The 14,741-nt window shown below is 65.9% G+C and overlaps 1 protein-coding gene across 3 annotated transcripts; it reads left to right on the top strand.

Moving 5' to 3' along the window:
- Positions 1–7,597: 7,597 nt before the first annotated feature.
- SLC7A3 (solute carrier family 7 member 3) lies at positions 7,598–14,672 on the top strand. 3 transcript variants are annotated; one of them, XM_040572044.1, is made up of 12 exons: positions 7,598–7,758; positions 9,371–9,778; positions 9,972–10,130; positions 10,211–10,394; positions 10,542–10,654; positions 11,372–11,594; positions 11,800–11,939; positions 12,019–12,121; positions 12,403–12,614; positions 13,073–13,239; positions 13,470–13,578; positions 13,828–14,672. In XM_040572044.1, exons 2-12 carry the CDS (start codon positions 9,409–9,411, stop codon positions 13,959–13,961), a joined length of 1,914 nt encoding a protein of 637 aa, XP_040427978.1. In that variant the 5' UTR covers positions 7,598–7,758; positions 9,371–9,408; the 3' UTR covers positions 13,962–14,672. The 3 variants fall into 3 exon arrangements, with proteins under 3 accessions (XP_040427978.1, XP_040427979.1, XP_040427980.1); XM_040572045.1 differs by lacking the exon at positions 7,598–7,758 and adding an exon at positions 8,249–8,432; XM_040572046.1 differs by lacking the exon at positions 7,598–7,758 and adding an exon at positions 8,743–9,249.
- The last annotated feature ends 69 nt before the right edge of the window (positions 14,673–14,741 follow it).

Here is a 14,741-nt window from a genome sequence, read left to right as displayed (position 1 = left end):
TGAACCAGCTTTCCCTCTCTTGAACCTCCCAGTTTGTTCAGTATTTTCCTCTTTTGTAACTGGCAGCAGCTTGTTCTACTGGGCTGTGGTCTTGGCCTAAAGGTATGAAGATTTATGCAAGTGAATGTGTTGTCCCGCACCTAGCGGCAGGTGTGAATAGGTGTGGAGCAGGAACTTGCTTATGGCATTATGGTGTAGGAGCTGCCTCTCTCCCTGTACAGAAAGGTATGAGATGACCTTCACTCCCCTGTCCATGCAGCCCCAAGCATCTCTGCAGGAGACTCTGAAGAATAGCAGTTGTCATGTTGGTCAGTGATTGCATCAGGTATTAGAGTTTTAGTAAGGCTTATCCAAAACAGTGAGTATAGGTGCCTGGGTGTGTTGGTCCCTCGTCCACCCCCTTCGCCCTGCATGAAATCCCCATTCCTCACTGTCTGGAAGCGCTGAGACCCAAGACTTACTCTAACCCTGCTCTCAGCCTCCTGCATACAGACCTGTTTGGTGTGTTAGTGTTAATCCCCCTCCTTTCTCGCGTGCTGCTGGCAGCTCGGGGGGTTTCCACGCCGTGCGCTCTCCTGATGCTCTGTGAGAGCAGTTTGGTGCGTGGAAGCTGGGCTAGCCTGGGCTGTCGCGGCGTGTGCTGCGGGGCCTCGGCCCAGGCTTTAAAAATGCCACAGCTAGCTCTGCCGTGGGCTGGTGCCGTGGCGTCGCCAGCAGCACCCGCTTCAGCTGAGCTGCGGTGACCTTATCCTGTGCCCCAGCTGCAGAAGGGAGGGGATCCGTCTGGCCGAGGAAGGAGCAGGAGGAGGCCGGGGGCTGTTGCAGCGCAGTGGTGGCGGCAGCTGCAGGAGGAGCCTGGCGCGGTGCTCAGAGCGAGGGTGGCACCACCTCTCCGGAAAGGGACGGCAGAAAGTGCTAGGTCAGTCCTGGGCTAGACGCTTGTGTATGGAGCAGGGTAAGGACTGATAGGTTTTTGTTTGTGTTTTGTTTTTCTCTCCAATGAGCTAGGCAGTTACTGATGTGGAAGGGAAGGCACAAGACTGGTCAGGGAACCGTCCAGAGCTTGGGAGAGACCACGAGGCTGTGACTTGCTGCACCAGAGCCGTTCTTTGGAGACCTCTCTGGCTTTCACAGCTGCATCGAGCAAGGCTCGGCCTCTGCTCGGGAGCTCCTGGGGTCACCACTCGGTCATTTTGTGGCAGCGCGGTTGAGCCTTTCTCGGGGCACAGGCCTGCGGTGGCCGACCTCCCGTCCCTGCCAGGCTTCCTGCCAAGCACGTCCCCCAAGGCCTCTGTCGTGTCTCCTGGGTTTTCTGGTGAGGACCCGATGCTCGTGGGCGAGAGCTGGATCTGAGAGATGAGGACGAGTTGCTGAAACCGGGAGGGAGCTGCTCCGGGGGCCGGCTGGGGCTGCAGGGCCGGCGGAGGTCCCCCGCCGTCCCTCGTCCCCGCCAGCCCCCGCTTGGGGAGGGCTCCCCTCGTCCCGCGTGTCCCGCTGCGGGGCTGCCTCCACGCGGCTGTCCCCCCCCCCCCCCCCGTCCAGTGTAACCTCCGGGTCCGTTCGCATTAAACCACTGTGAAGCCAAGTCTCTGCCTCGTCCTGGGGGCTCGGGGGGGAGGGCGGAGGGCGGGGGGGGGGCGACCGGGGCCGGCCTCCGCCCGGCAGAGGGCGCGGCGGGGCGGGCGGGCGGGGGGCGGCCTTGGCTCGGGCCGGCCGGGATGCGGCGGGCGGAGCGGCCGGCGGCGGGGCCCGGCTCTCCGGGCTGCCCCGACCTGCTGCTGCACGTCGGCGGGCCGAGCTCGCCGCTCTCGCCGCTTTTCCTCAGCTTCTTCGAGGAGGAGTGCAGCGCCATCGCCGCCCGCCTGCGCGTGGGAGCCGCCGCCGCCGCCGCGGGGCCGTCTCCGAGGGGCGCCGCCGCCGGACCCGTCACCTCCACGCCCGTCACCTCCACGCCCGTCGCCTCCGGGCCCGTCGCCTCCGCGCCGCTGCGCCCCTCGCAGCCCCCCGCCGGGGACGCCCCCGGTGCTACCCCCGGGGAGCCGCCGCCGCCCGCCGCCTCCGGGGAGCCGCGGCCCCGCTCCCGCCTCGCCCGGCCGCAGCCCCGCAGGGCCGCCCGCCGCGGGGCCGGGCAGGGCGCTCCGGGCCGGTCCCCGGGGAGCGGAGCAGCGAGGCCTTCCCTGGGCCGTCCGCGGGCGTCGCTGGGGCGGGAGCCCCCCAGGGCAGGCCGGGGGCCGGGAGCCCCCGCAGCGAGGCTCCCCCTGCCCTCAGGTGAGCCCAGCCGGAGGGAGCCCGGCTCCGGGCACCGTGGTCTCGTCACCCCCGTGCCCGACGCCCCCTGCGTCCCCCAGGTACGAAGCCGAAGCCGGCTGCCAAGCCCAGGCTGCAGCACCCCGGTGGGGCTCCGCAGCTGGCGCTGCCGTCCGCCGTCCCCGGACCCACCCCCCGGGACAAGGAGACGGAAAGTAATTCGGCAGGGCAGCTCGGGGGGCACCTAGAAGGGAGCAGGGGGAAGGCCTGGGCTGCAGCGTGGGGAAGGGACGGGGGGTGGGGAGTCCCTGGAAGTGTCCCAGGGGATGCGCTCGTGCTGCGAGCGGTGCCTGGCCTCCCACCCACGCGCACTGGCGACCTGGGGGCTTGCGGCCTCTCCCCGTGGTCTCGCGGGGTGGCAGGGGTGCTGGTGCCCCTGGGCGTGGGACAGGCACCTGGCCGAGCCCAGGGCTGCCCCAGGAGAGACGTGGTGTAGCTGCCTCGCAGCTGCAGTTCCTGTGCCTGATGTTCTTCCCCTCCAGCTGCTGTCAAGGCTGCGGGTCACAGACAGCCCTCTAAGAGGCTTTCTACAGCAATCCCCACCGTGGCTTCTCGCTCCCGACTGCGGCCGCCAGGAAGAGGGGCTTCCCCCAAGCGCTCTTACCGAGGTAAGGGGGAGTCTGGGCAGAAGCCCCTTGGGCTCCAGCACCGTGGAGGAGGAGAGCTGGAGGCCTGGGGAGGACACTCGGCTTCCAGCTGCAGAGTCCAAGGCTGATCCTGAGGAAAGGACAGGAGGGGGCAGTGTGTGCTTAGGCTCAGAGGAAGGGCGGCGAAACGCAGAGCAGCAAGGCTGCATGAGGTCCCTTTCCCTGGAGAGGCACCCAGAAAGAGCCTGAACAAACCTGGTGCTCTGGTTCACCTGTGGAACAGCGAGCGGCCCTGGCTGCTGTCGGGGCACTCCCTGAGCAGGGCTCTGATGCTCTTCGTTTTGGTTTCCTGGACCCTACTTCAGGATCGACTACCCAGGAGCTGCTGTGCAACAGGACCCGAGAGCTGAAGGAAAATGGTGAGAGCACAGCGTGGCCGTTTGCAGCGTGGGGTGGGCGGGCAGGATGGAGGCCTGGTCCCACGCAGGAGTGCAGCCCTTCGGGACAGGGCCTGCTGCAGGCAGCCTGTGCTCAGCCTTTCCTGGTTCCTAAGTGCTCAAGGCCAGCTGAAAACCAAGTGTCCTTAAAACCAAGTGTCCTGGAGCATGCCCCAGTGGGAGGAGTCTGCGTTTCTGCGTTGTGTTCTGTCAGGTTTTTGTGTTTTGCTTGGGGTGAGTGTTAGGAAATGTGGGCAGCCACCCTGGGCAGCTGCTTGCTGGGGAGTGCCGCTCTTGCTGCAGGGCCCTAACTGACCGTGAGCACCCGGGGATGTCCCGGCCTGCTTTGTGGGCAGGGCGTGCTGCCTTCCCCAGGGACTGCGGCTCCGCAGTGAGCTGTCCTGGGCCCTGCAGAGGAAGGGGAAGCTGGGACAAGCTGGTCACTCTGCTGGGACAGCCCTGCCCTGCCCAGGGCAGCTCTCTGCCTCCCTGTGCTGGCTGGCCCCAAGCAGCCATGTGGGAGCCGATTCTCCCTGCAGAGGGCAGAACCTGCTCAAGGGAGCCAGAGAGAGGCCTTGGAGCCCCTCCAGCAGCTCACGGCTGCTGCCGGACTGCTGCTCCGTGTCTGGGGCAGCGCTGTGCCCTGGCTGAAGAGGGCTGGTGGCTGTGGCAGTTACGTTTCTAGTGAAAACACGACTCTCTTTACAGGCAAGGCTGACCAGACGTGGGTGTGTGTGGGATCCCCTTCTCCCATCGTGTTGCCCCCCGTCCCTGCTCCGGGCTGTGGGGAGGCAGCCCCCGCTGAGCAGGTAAGAGCCAGCGGTGGCCTGGGTGCACCCTGCGGCTTGGGCCAGGTGTGCCGGAGGTGGGAGGTGCTTTGCCTTGGGGCTGCCAATTTCTGAGCTGGCACCCGAGCTGTCCTGACCTTTCCCTGGTGTTTACATAAGACCTTGTGCATTTGCTGCATGGCTTTGCATCCTCCCCAGTGCTCAGGGCACTACAGGCTTCTGTTCAGTTAATTTTTTAAGGAAGTTTTGAAAGATTTACAGCCCTTACGGCTTGTGCCATTGTCACTTTTATACCTCCTGACATTTTGGACGCATCCCAGTGTGGGGCCAGGAGAGCCTGTGCTGGGGCCGGGCCGTGGGTCACTGCACCCCCCTGACACCCTGCCCTTGCCAGCCTGCAGGTGATCAGCTGTCCCAGGAGCTGAAGCGTGTAAAGGACGAGCTGGAGCGAGTGAAGGGCGAGCTCGGTACGTGGGGCTGGCTGCCTTGGGGCTGGAGAGCTGCAGAACAGCTGACTCCTCCTGTGCTTGTGCCAGGAGCCCAGGGCCTGCAGCTCTGTGGGGAGGGGGCTGGCTTCTTGTCTGGGGGTAGAGCCGGACCCCAGCCGCTGACTTGCCTCCTGCCCCCAGCTGACAGGACTGCCCAGTGTGAAGCCTATCGCCAGACAATCTCCTCCTTGCAGGCTCAGCTCAGAGCAGCAGGTATGTCCCCTCGCCGGGGTGAGCCCTTGGTTCTGCGCAGGCTGCAGGGATGCTCCTGTGATCCCTTGCCGGTGTCAGTGAGGGCTGCCAGGTGGAAGGGACAAAGCTCGCGGCCTTCCCTGTGGGGCAGGTGCTGAGTGCTGGGAGCAACAGGGCTGTGATGCTGCTCTTGTTCCCCAGGAATCTGGCCAGAAGATGCAGCAGTGGACGAGAACGGTGTCGTGGGGAGAGACTGACAGCTGGCACACGGGGCAGACACAACAGCGACTTGTCCAGGCACCTGAGCTGCTGGGCCAGTGATACTTGTGGAGCACTTGAACAAACGGATATTTTAATTCCTTGTATTTAAAATAAACTTTTTTTTCTTTTCTCAGCGCTGCTTCCCGTCTGCTGGCAGAGGGTCAGCACCCCGTGCTGCCCGTTCTTCCCCAAGGGGCCGGGCAGAAAGGGCAGCTCTGTCCCAGGCTGCGGCTGCTTCTGCCAGACCAGCCTGTGGGTCTGCCGCACGCAGGGAGGGGGTGGGTGGTGCTGTTGGACCCAGGCACGGCCTGGCCCTGGGGAATCCTTTCTGGAGAAACCTGAAGCTTCTAAGCAGGATGTTTGGACACGTGCTGGTGACAGCCGTGGTGGTGGCAGGGGCAGGTAGCTGCATGGGGAGGTTTCTGCCTTAACCTTCGTGCTGGAAGTGGGAAGAGCCAACGCTTGCTGATGGCACATTTGGCTCCTACAGCTCTTCGCTGCCTCTTCCCAGTTTAACTGGTGGCTTGCTTGCAGGGCATGGAAGCAACACGTGGGGCTCCGTTCTCCCTCGTTCCTGCCTGCCAGCACTGGAAGCACTGCTTGCAAGCCCTGCCACGCTGCTTTCTGTCTGTGGTAGGTTGATGTGGGGGCCTCGTCCAACTGCCTCGCGTCTGGGTGAGGCCCTGGTTGAGTCCTGCTTTATGCTGGCAGTGCCCCAGGGCTGGGCCAGGAAGGCTGGCGTGCTCCTGCTCCCCTCTTATCTCAGGTTGGCCTTTTTGGCTGCCTTTGAGTGCCACAGGCAGCCTGTGCCCCTTCTGGGGTGGCTGCGAGTTTCTGGGGTGGCTGCCTGGGGACGCTCCATCACGGAGCTCTGCTCATGGAAGGGGATGGGGCTCCACGGGCTGGTTCAGCTCTGCTTCTGCAGGGCTTTTGGCCCCTTTCTGGCCTGGAGCTACCTCCTACCTGTGCTTCCGTGTAGCGCTGGCTACGCGCACCCTGCTGCTGCCTGCCTTCCTGCTGCTCCTGTTGGGACGTGTGCTTGGCTGCTCTGCGCCTCTGCCTGCCCCCAGCCCTTGGCCCCTGCTGCCGGATGAGGGCCCCGCGTTAGACGGGGAGGTGAGGATGGGGTGCCGTGAAGACGACTGTGGAGCTGCGTGGGAGGTCTGGGAGCTGGGAGTGGGTTTGTCCTGCTCCGTGCCCGGTGCTGCTCCCTGCCCCAAAGCCTCCTCCGGATGGCTGCTGCTGTAAGATGGTTTCTGGGAACAGGCGAGTCCCGGTGTCACCACCCACCACGCCGCTGCTCCGGGCACTTCAGCCTCTGCTCGGCGGGGCCGGGCATTTCCCCTAGCACGTCCCTGCCTTGCTGCACCCCGGGGCGCCCCGGACCTGCCCTAGAGTGGCGCCACTGCCCACGCACCGCGGGGCTTTGGCCTGGCCCAGCCGGGTCCCTGCCGGCAACGCAAGCAGTAGCAGGAAGCGCCTGGGCGCTAACAGCGAGGCCGTGGGGGATTTCTGCATCTTGATCTTGAGCCCGCTTCCTTGCTGGCGGGGAGCTGCGGCGGGGAGGGGACGGGAAGGGGCGTTGCTGGGACACGGTTCATTCATCCGCGAGGGAGGGAGAGCGGCGTTTGCATCACAGCCTGGCAGCCGCACGCACAGGATGCTGCCGTGCCGTTTCCATTGCCTTGAGCTCGTCATTTTTCCGAGCGCGGCCTTTTTGTCTTCCGGCCCTCGTGCGTGCGAGCGCCGGGGCGAGGCGGGTGCGCAGGCACCCCCGCGGGGCCCTGCCCGGCACTCCTGCCCGCTCTGCTGCCAGCAGCTCCCGGCTGCGAGCCTCCTGTGCTGGAGCCGGGCTCGCCTGCGCTGCCGGCGCCCGGGCAGGGAGAGGCTGGCTCGCATCCCAGCACCGCTCCCGAGCGAGGCGGCAGCGCCGGATTGCATCGGGAGCCGGGTTTTGGGAGGCTGGCGCGTGCCTCGCTCCCGACGCCAGGCCCTTCCGCGAGGGGAAAGCGCGTCAGCGCCCAACAGTTCTTCCGAGAGGGTGTCCCCCGTGGCGCAGAGCCGCCCGTTGCTGTCAGAGTTTCTCCGTCGATCAGACGGGAGAGGAGCGGCGTGGGTGCCAAGCGGGACACGCCGCCTGCGCAGCACGTGGCGGCGGCTCCCCGCGACGTGCCCCCGGCCGAGCTCTGCCCGTGCTCCCCGTGCCCCACGGCAGGGCTGGCCTCCCCGCGCCGCCCCTGCCCGCTGTGCCCGTGCCAAGCCCCGCGGCGGGCAGGCCGTGCCCGGCTCTGCCCCGCTGCCACGTTCGGGCTCCGGGAGACCTCGGCCTCTCGCCGCTCGGCCTTTCCCAAGGCAAGCACGGCCCCCGCTGCTCTGGGCGGTTTTCTCTCCCTTCGGCTTTGGCTGCCGAGGCTGGAGAGCTCCTGGGGGGGGGGGCCGAGCCGGACCTGGCCGTCGCGGGGCTGCCGCTTAGGACTTCTTTTTTTTTTTTTAATTCCCTCTAAATACGCGGCTTGGGCCCGGCTCGGGGCGGTGCGCTCCGGCATCCGGCGGGCGGAGCCGGGCCGCCTCCCCAGCCCTCCTCGGCGGCGGCGGTCCCGGGGCGAGCCGAGCGGAGCGGGACCGAGGCGGAGCGCGCCGAGCCCGACCGAGCCCGACCGAGCCGCGCCGCGCCGAGCCGAGCCGAGCCGCGCCGCCGGTGAGTCGCAGCGGGCGCCGCCGCCGGGCCGGGCGGAGCCTGGCGCAACCGGTGCCGCGCTTGCATCAGCCGCCGGCGGCACGTGCGGCCGGTACCGGCGGCCGCCCGGGGGCACGGAGCGGGGCGGGAGGCGGCTCCGGGACGGGGCTGCCTCACCGGGAGCCGCCCGGTGCCGGTGCCGGGAGCTGCTCTCCCCCGGCCGCCCTCGGCCCCGTGCGCGCCGCCGGGAGCCTGGCGGCGGGGCTGGCCGCGGGCCGCCTCCCCCGGGCTCGGGGCTCGGGGCTCGGGGCTCGCCCCGTTCAGCGCCGAGCCGGCGGCTGCCCCGAGCCGTCCTGCCCCGAGCCCCGGCTCCCGGCTGCTCGGAGGGGAGCGGGGCTCCCGCCGTGCCCGCGGCTTGCGGGGCCGGCCTCGGGCGTGGGGAACCCGCGGGGAAGTCGGGCGGCGCCGGGGGGAGCGGCCGGGGCCGTCCCGGCAGCGGCTTGGACGTGGTCCCGGGGAGGGTGCCAGCGGTGGGGCACTCGTCCCTTCAGAGCTGGCCCGGTCCCGAGCGGCGCTGCCTCGTTGGGCAAGGCTGGGAGCGGCACACGGCGGTTCCGGGGGAGCTTTCATCAGCCCCGGGCTGGCCGGCTGCTCGCGGGGAAGCGGCTGAGCCGGTGGCGACGAACGCAAGGCCGGTAATCCCCAGCGCTGGGAGCGGGTCGCAGGGTGCTGCTCGCGTGTGCCCAGGCTGATCCCTGCCGTGGGACGTCCCTGCCAAGGCGCGGTGCGTTTCCCAGGCGGGAGAAGGGAACAGCTGGCGCCGAGCAGGCGTTGGTGGGCATCGGGAGCCGCTTTCCTAGCGCCTTCTCTCGCTCTGTGCCCGTTGCCCACCCTGTGGGGTGCCCGTGTGCCAGAGGGTTTGGGGATGGTGGGAGTGGGGAGCTGGGGGAGCAGCACGTTTAGGGTCAAAGCCCACTGGGAGCGTGCAGGGTGCTCGGCAAGGGCCGTCCGCACAAGAGGGTCGTGCGAGGGGGACTGCGAGCCGTGCCTGTGCCTGCCTGGCCGTGCATCCCCGCCGAGGGTGCAGTGCAGATGCTGGGAGGAATCGCCGCGTCCCAGTGACTCAGCCCAGCACGCCGAATCCTCGGCTGGAGGAATGCTTTGTCTCCCTGCCATCGCCTCTGCGCACGCCCACGCGCCAGGCCGGGAGGATGCGCCAGCAGTCAAGTTTGGGCTGAGGGATCTCTGGGCTGCCAAATCAGTGGGGAGTTGCTCAGAGACAGTGGGCAAGCTCTGGGACGTGCCCGGAGCCCCGGGGCATGGACCACACAGTGTTTGTCTAAGCAGTCTATTTCCCAGCACGGACTCGCTGGGTTTGTCTCCGGCTCGCTCTCCTGCCCCTGGGGACTGGCGTGGGAGCTGTGCAGGCGGGGTGCGCGCAGCCCCACACCGCGACGGGGGGAACCAAACAGCCTCTGCCTCGCCAGCGTGGCTGGGGCTCGGTGCTGACAGGTCAGAGCTACAGCTCCTCCAGGCTGCAGTGGCACCGCCGCCTGCCCTGCTCCTGCTGCGTCTGGCCTCGGCTCCACGCAGGACTCTGAGCTTCACGTTCCTACGGTGGCTTCTCTTGCAGGGTTTTTGAGCAGCTGAGCACCACCTGTGGAGGACAAGATGTTCGGGGGAAAAATGAGCAGCGTTGGGAAGAAGCTGATCCGCCGGCGCATGGTGGATCTGAGCTCCGAGGAGACGCGTTTCGCTCGCTGCCTCTCCACGCTGGACCTCATAGCCCTAGGGGTGGGCAGCACGCTGGGGGCTGGTGTGTACGTGCTGGCCGGGGAAGTGGCCAAGGATAGGGCTGGTCCCTCCATCGTCCTCTGCTTCCTGGTGGCTGCACTCTCTTCGGTACTGGCTGGGCTCTGCTACGCAGAGTTTGGGGCCCGCGTCCCCAAGACTGGCTCTGCCTACCTCTACAGCTACGTGACAGTCGGCGAGATCTGGGCTTTCACGACCGGCTGGAACCTCATCCTGTCCTACGTGATAGGTACGTGGCTCTGCCGGACGGGCACGGGAAGCATGCCGGCACTGTGCCGACGGAGCCCCAGCGAGCGGTGCTTTGAGGAGCGCGGGAGCAGGGTGCGGGATGGGTGCTTTGGGGCTCAGCAGGAGCTGGTGTTGGGGTGGGGGACCGGTGCTGCCACATGCCAGGACCAACGTGCAGCTTTGCCGTTGGCCAGGTACAGCCAGCGTGGCCCGAGCCTGGAGCGCAGCGTTTGACAACATCATCGGCAACCACATCTCCACCTTCTTCATGAATAAGACCACGGTACATGTGCCAGGGGTGCTGGCCGAGCGCCCGGACTTCTTTGCACTGATCCTGATCGCCCTGCTTACTGGTGAGTGTGCGGGAGCGGCTCCGTGGCACCGCGGGAGACACGGTGCAGGTGTGACCCCGCTCACACCCTCTGTCCCACAGCGCTGCTGGCCTTCGGCGTCAGCGAGTCCGCTCTGGTGAACAAAATCTTCACGGCGGTGAACCTCTTGGTGCTGGGCTTCGTCATCATTGCCGGCTTCATCAAGGGAAACATCAAGAACTGGCAGCTCACGGAGCAGGACTACCTCGATCTCGTGTTCCCAGACGTGCCGGATGAGGAGGTCAGGTGAGGAGAGCAGATGTGCCAGCAGAGGGTCCGGCCAGCTGGTGCGCAGCGCGGGGCTGGCACCGCACTGTCCCCTGAAGCACCACGCGTGCAGGAGGGTGCCGTGCACCCCGCCGCAGCCTCACCCGCTCTGCTCCTTTCTTCCAGAATAAAAGACTTCGGATCCGGAGGGTTTGTCCCCTTTAAGCTGGAAGGGATCCTGACTGGTGCCGCCACGTGTTTCTATGCCTTTGTGGGGTTCGACTGCATCGCCACCACAGGTAGTGCCTCGAGCGAGGGCAGCAGGGCACGGCTCCGTGAGCTGCTCCCAGTGCGGCTGCTGGCAGCTTGTGGGGAGGGAGCACGGCGCTCGCTCCTGCCCATGGGAAATGGCTCGTCCCGCTGCTGTGGCAACTCCATCACCAGCTGCACCAGCACAAAAGGCCTGGAATCGGGGCTCCCTGTGAGGCATGGTGAGAGCAGGGCTGCTCCCCACCTGCCTGGGCAGCTCCGGGGCTGCAGGGAGCCTTTCAGCTGCAGAGACGAGGCTGCAGCCGTGCTGGGAATTGCTGGTGCTCGTGCTTATTTCACAGCCTCAAGCAATGTTCTTTTAAATGACTAAGTTCACGTAGAATCGACTCGGTGGCGTGCAGGGAGCCCTCTTAATTTCCCCTCATTCCTCCAGGAATCTACTTAGCAGGTTGCTGGTACAGACTGTTCTGCCCAGCCTCCTGGCCCACGGGGCTGCCTGGAGCAGCCGCCTCCTGTGCCGACCGCGGAGCCCCTCGCCGGGGACTGCGGTGCCGCAAGGAGCACACCTGTGCAAAGCTCAGGGCAGAGGGCAGCGTGGCTGCGGTGCTACCCCCATGCTTATGCGGGGGATTTGGGTACAGCAGGGAGCTGGAGCTGCAGGCGGGGACAGAGGGCTGGGCATGGCCGCGGGGCTGCGTTGCAGAGTGGGGACGGATGGGGACTGACGCTGCCTTTCCTCTGTGCAGGGGAGGAAGCCAGGAACCCGCAGCGCTCCATCCCCATCGGCATCATCGTGTCCCTCCTCATCTGCTTCGTGGCCTATTTCGGGGTCTCTGCGGCACTCACCCTCATGGTGCCCTACTTCCTTCTGGACAAGGGGAGCCCGCTGCCCGAGGCTTTCAAGGCAGTGGGCTGGAAGCCCGCCCGCTACGCCGTTGCTGTCGGCTCGCTCTGCGCGCTCTCCACCAGGTAGGACCAGCCCCATCCGTGGTGCCGCCTGTCCCACTGCGGGGCTGGGGGCACGTGTCCCAGCTGAGCAGGGCGTCTGCCCTATGCAGCTCCTGTCCTGCTCCCAGCACAAGCCGGTCCTTTCCTTCCCTGGATGGTGGGTGCAGACGGCTCGGCTTGTCTGGCCACCATCCGGCAAGCCCTGAGCTGTCTCTCCCCACGGCAGCTTGCTGGGCTCCATGTTTCCCATGCCCCGCGTGATCTACGCCATGGCAGAAGACGGGCTGCTCTTCAAGTTCCTCTCCAGCATCAACAGCCGCACCAAAACTCCTCTTTCGGCCACTATCACCTCCGGGCTCCTTGCAGGTAAGGCTTCTGGTGGCCACCTTGTGCTCAGTCCCCCAGCAGACCAGGGCTGTGCTCACGTTGCCCATCCTCGTTGCAGCGGTGATGGCCTTCCTGCTTGAACTGAAAGACCTGGTGGACCTCATGTCGATCGGCACGCTGTTGGCCTACTCCCTGGTCGCCGTGTGTGTGCTCATCCTCCGGTGGGTGCCTCCTCTCGTGCTGGGTCTCGCCTTGGGGTGGATGCTCCTCGCTGGCCTCGCAGCCAGCCCGGGGCTTGTGGCCACAGCTGAAGCCCGTGAGATGGAGGCTGCGTGGTACCTCCAGGCACATCCGTGGGGCGGTCACCACGGGGCTGCTGGCGGAGCAGCATGGGGCTGGCAGCGCAGGAGGGGTACAGAGGGTGTTGTTGTGTCCCCGGGCTGGGAATATCCTCAGGCTCTGCTCCAGCTTGCGCAGCACTGAGCAGGTCCCGTCTGCACAGGTACCAGTCCGGGCAGCTGAACTCCCCAAAGGCCGTGGAGATGCTGGAGCTGAACGGGAATGAGGAGGAGAGGGTTGTCATGAACCCAACCATCGCTGCCATGGGCGCCAAGGAAAAAGAGAAGCTGTCCCTGACGACACTCTTCAACCCGTCCTCAGACACCCCCACAGCGCTCTCGGGGCGCATCGTCTACGCCTGCGTCTCCGTCATCGGTGAGTGAGTGGGAGGCAGCGGCTGATGCTCCTGGCCTGCCCCGTCCTGCCACACGGCCGGGCTTGCTGGCTCCTTGCTGGAGAGCAGCACTGCCCCAGGGCGTGTTGGTGTGTCAGTGTGTCCCTGCAGACCCGGGAAGGGAGCTGAGAGTGCTCAGGCTCAGCCGGTGATCCGTGCATCAATGGTTTCATTGTGCAGGCAGAACAGGGCAGCTTAGCAAGGTCTGCGTAGGTGTCGGAGCTGGGTTTGAGCCCAGCTGAGCACAGGCTTCTCTCGGCTTGCCAGGCTGGAGAGTTCCTCCTGGTAAAGTGCTGAGGCTTTGGGGTGGATGTTGGAGGATCTGTACATGACCAAGAGGAGGTTGTGGCTCAGCCCCACAGCCCAGAGAGTTGCCACAGAGGCGCGGGTCTGTAGAGCCACGCGCTGTGCAGCACAGTGACTGCCTCTTCTCTTGCAGCCACCCTAATCACAGTCATCTGCGTGGTCCTGACCCTCAAGGTGAATGCGCTGAAGGAGGCCGATGCGGGCTGGATCTCGGCCCTGGTGCTGCTCGTGGTGGCTCTGCTCATTCCCACCATCATCATTTGGAGGCAGCCGCAGAGCAACGCGAGGTTGAACTTCAAAGTGAGTGCAGCCTCTGGGAGCTTGTTGTCTACATCCCTCTGGACCCAAGGCTGGTGCAGGATCTGCCAGGACTTGCTGCTGGGCTTTTACCATCCAGAAATGTCCAGGGCCTGGAGGCACAGCTCTCCGACGCGCAGTCCCTGGAGTGGAAGTGCCCAGGTGGCAGGGCATCCTCAGTCCCAGCCAGGTCCCTCGGGCACGGCTGATGTGGCACCTCTTGTCCCTTGCAGGTACCTTTCCTCCCGCTCCTGCCGCTCATCAGCATCTTCGTTAACATCCTGCTGATGGTGCAGCTGAGTGCCGGCACCTGGGCGCGATTTGCCATCTGGATGGCCGTGGGTAGGTGGCCTGGAGGGGAGCGTGGTGCTCGCGTGGTGTGGGGTCTGCCCTCTGCTGCAGCATGGTGGCCTTGTGTCTGCTGGATGTGGAGAGGAGCCTGTGCATGAAAGCATCTGTGCTGGGCAGCCTGCAGGGTGGCCCTGCGGGTGATCTTGGTTCTCTGGCTTCTGCCCATCAGCAGGGCCTCCCTGGAGAGGCCATTACGCTGGCAGCCCGCTACCGTGCATCTCATTGTAGGATCTCTTGCAGGTTTTATGATTTACTTTGGCTACGGGATTCGGAACAGCGTGGAAGGGAAAAATGCGAAGGAGCCCCGTGCCGTGGCCGAGAAGCCTCTGCAACACCCCGAGTTGGACCTCAGCCCCGGGGCCACCGCGGTCTGAGGGAGGCGGCAGCCGCGATCGACACCGGTACTCGGAGGACTCTGCCAGTATTCCTGCGCTGGGATGGGGCTGCAACCCGCACGGCACAGGCATCCCCCAGCCCACGGAGAGCGAGCCCAGAGTCCCGCGGAGCTGGGCCGTGCGCTGCCCTTTCCCCTCGCGGAGCAGAGGTTGCGGAGACGAGGCCCCAGGCCGGGTGGGCGAGCTGGTGGCCCGGGGCTGCTCCCTGCAATCCCCCCCGCCGAGGGGCAGTGACACCGGCACGGCCCTCCCACCGTGGAAGCTGCTGTCAGAAATGCTGCTTTTCCTTCCCACGAGAGGCCCGTGTGATGGTGCAGCTTCATTCGTCCTGTCTGTCCGTGTGGCTGTGGTCACCTCCTCTGTGTGCTTCCCAAGCGTTGGCTGTGTAGGCGCAGTTGTGACCGTGCCCGGAGCCGCGCGGTGAGGCTGGACGCGGCTCGTCCTGGTACTGCCAGCGCTCTGGGGCTCTCCAGCAGCACAGGGCTCAGCCGCCTGAGGCCCCACTCCAGTTTCGTGCCCCACGCTGAGCCCTGTGCTGCCGGAACCACGCCGCTAGGTGTGAGCATCTGGCTCAGTCGCCTGTGAAGATGTCAGCAGTATAGACATGTCAGTGTCCGTACTCGTCTGCCTTTGTACGATTGGTGTTTTTATGTCAATTTTTATACCTATTAAACTCTAAGTGTTTTTTAACCGCTTTGCTCTGTTGGCCCAGCTGCGTCTTACTTTAATGCCCGTGCTCTGCTGCCTGAGCTGGGGCGT

The sequence above is a fragment of the Cygnus olor genome, chromosome 13 (genome assembly GCF_009769625.2).
Source record: "Cygnus olor isolate bCygOlo1 chromosome 13, bCygOlo1.pri.v2, whole genome shotgun sequence".
Taxonomy (NCBI): Eukaryota; Metazoa; Chordata; class Aves; order Anseriformes; family Anatidae; genus Cygnus; species Cygnus olor.
The sequence above is the reverse complement of the archived record's forward strand: the minus strand, read 5'-3'. Positions and strand labels throughout refer to the sequence as shown.

Coding starts and splice junctions, on each gene's coding strand:
- SLC7A3 (XM_040572044.1), top strand. CDS start 9,409: ATGTTCGGGGGAAAAATGAGCAGCGTTGGGAAGAAGCTGATCCGCCGG. Junction 11,595..11,799: donor CTCTGCGCGCTCTCCACCAG/GTAGGACCAGCC, acceptor TCCCCACGGCAG/CTTGCTGGGCTCCATGTTTC. Junction 12,122..12,402: donor GTGTGTGTGCTCATCCTCCG/GTGGGTGCCTCC, acceptor CCGTCTGCACAG/GTACCAGTCCGGGCAGCTGA.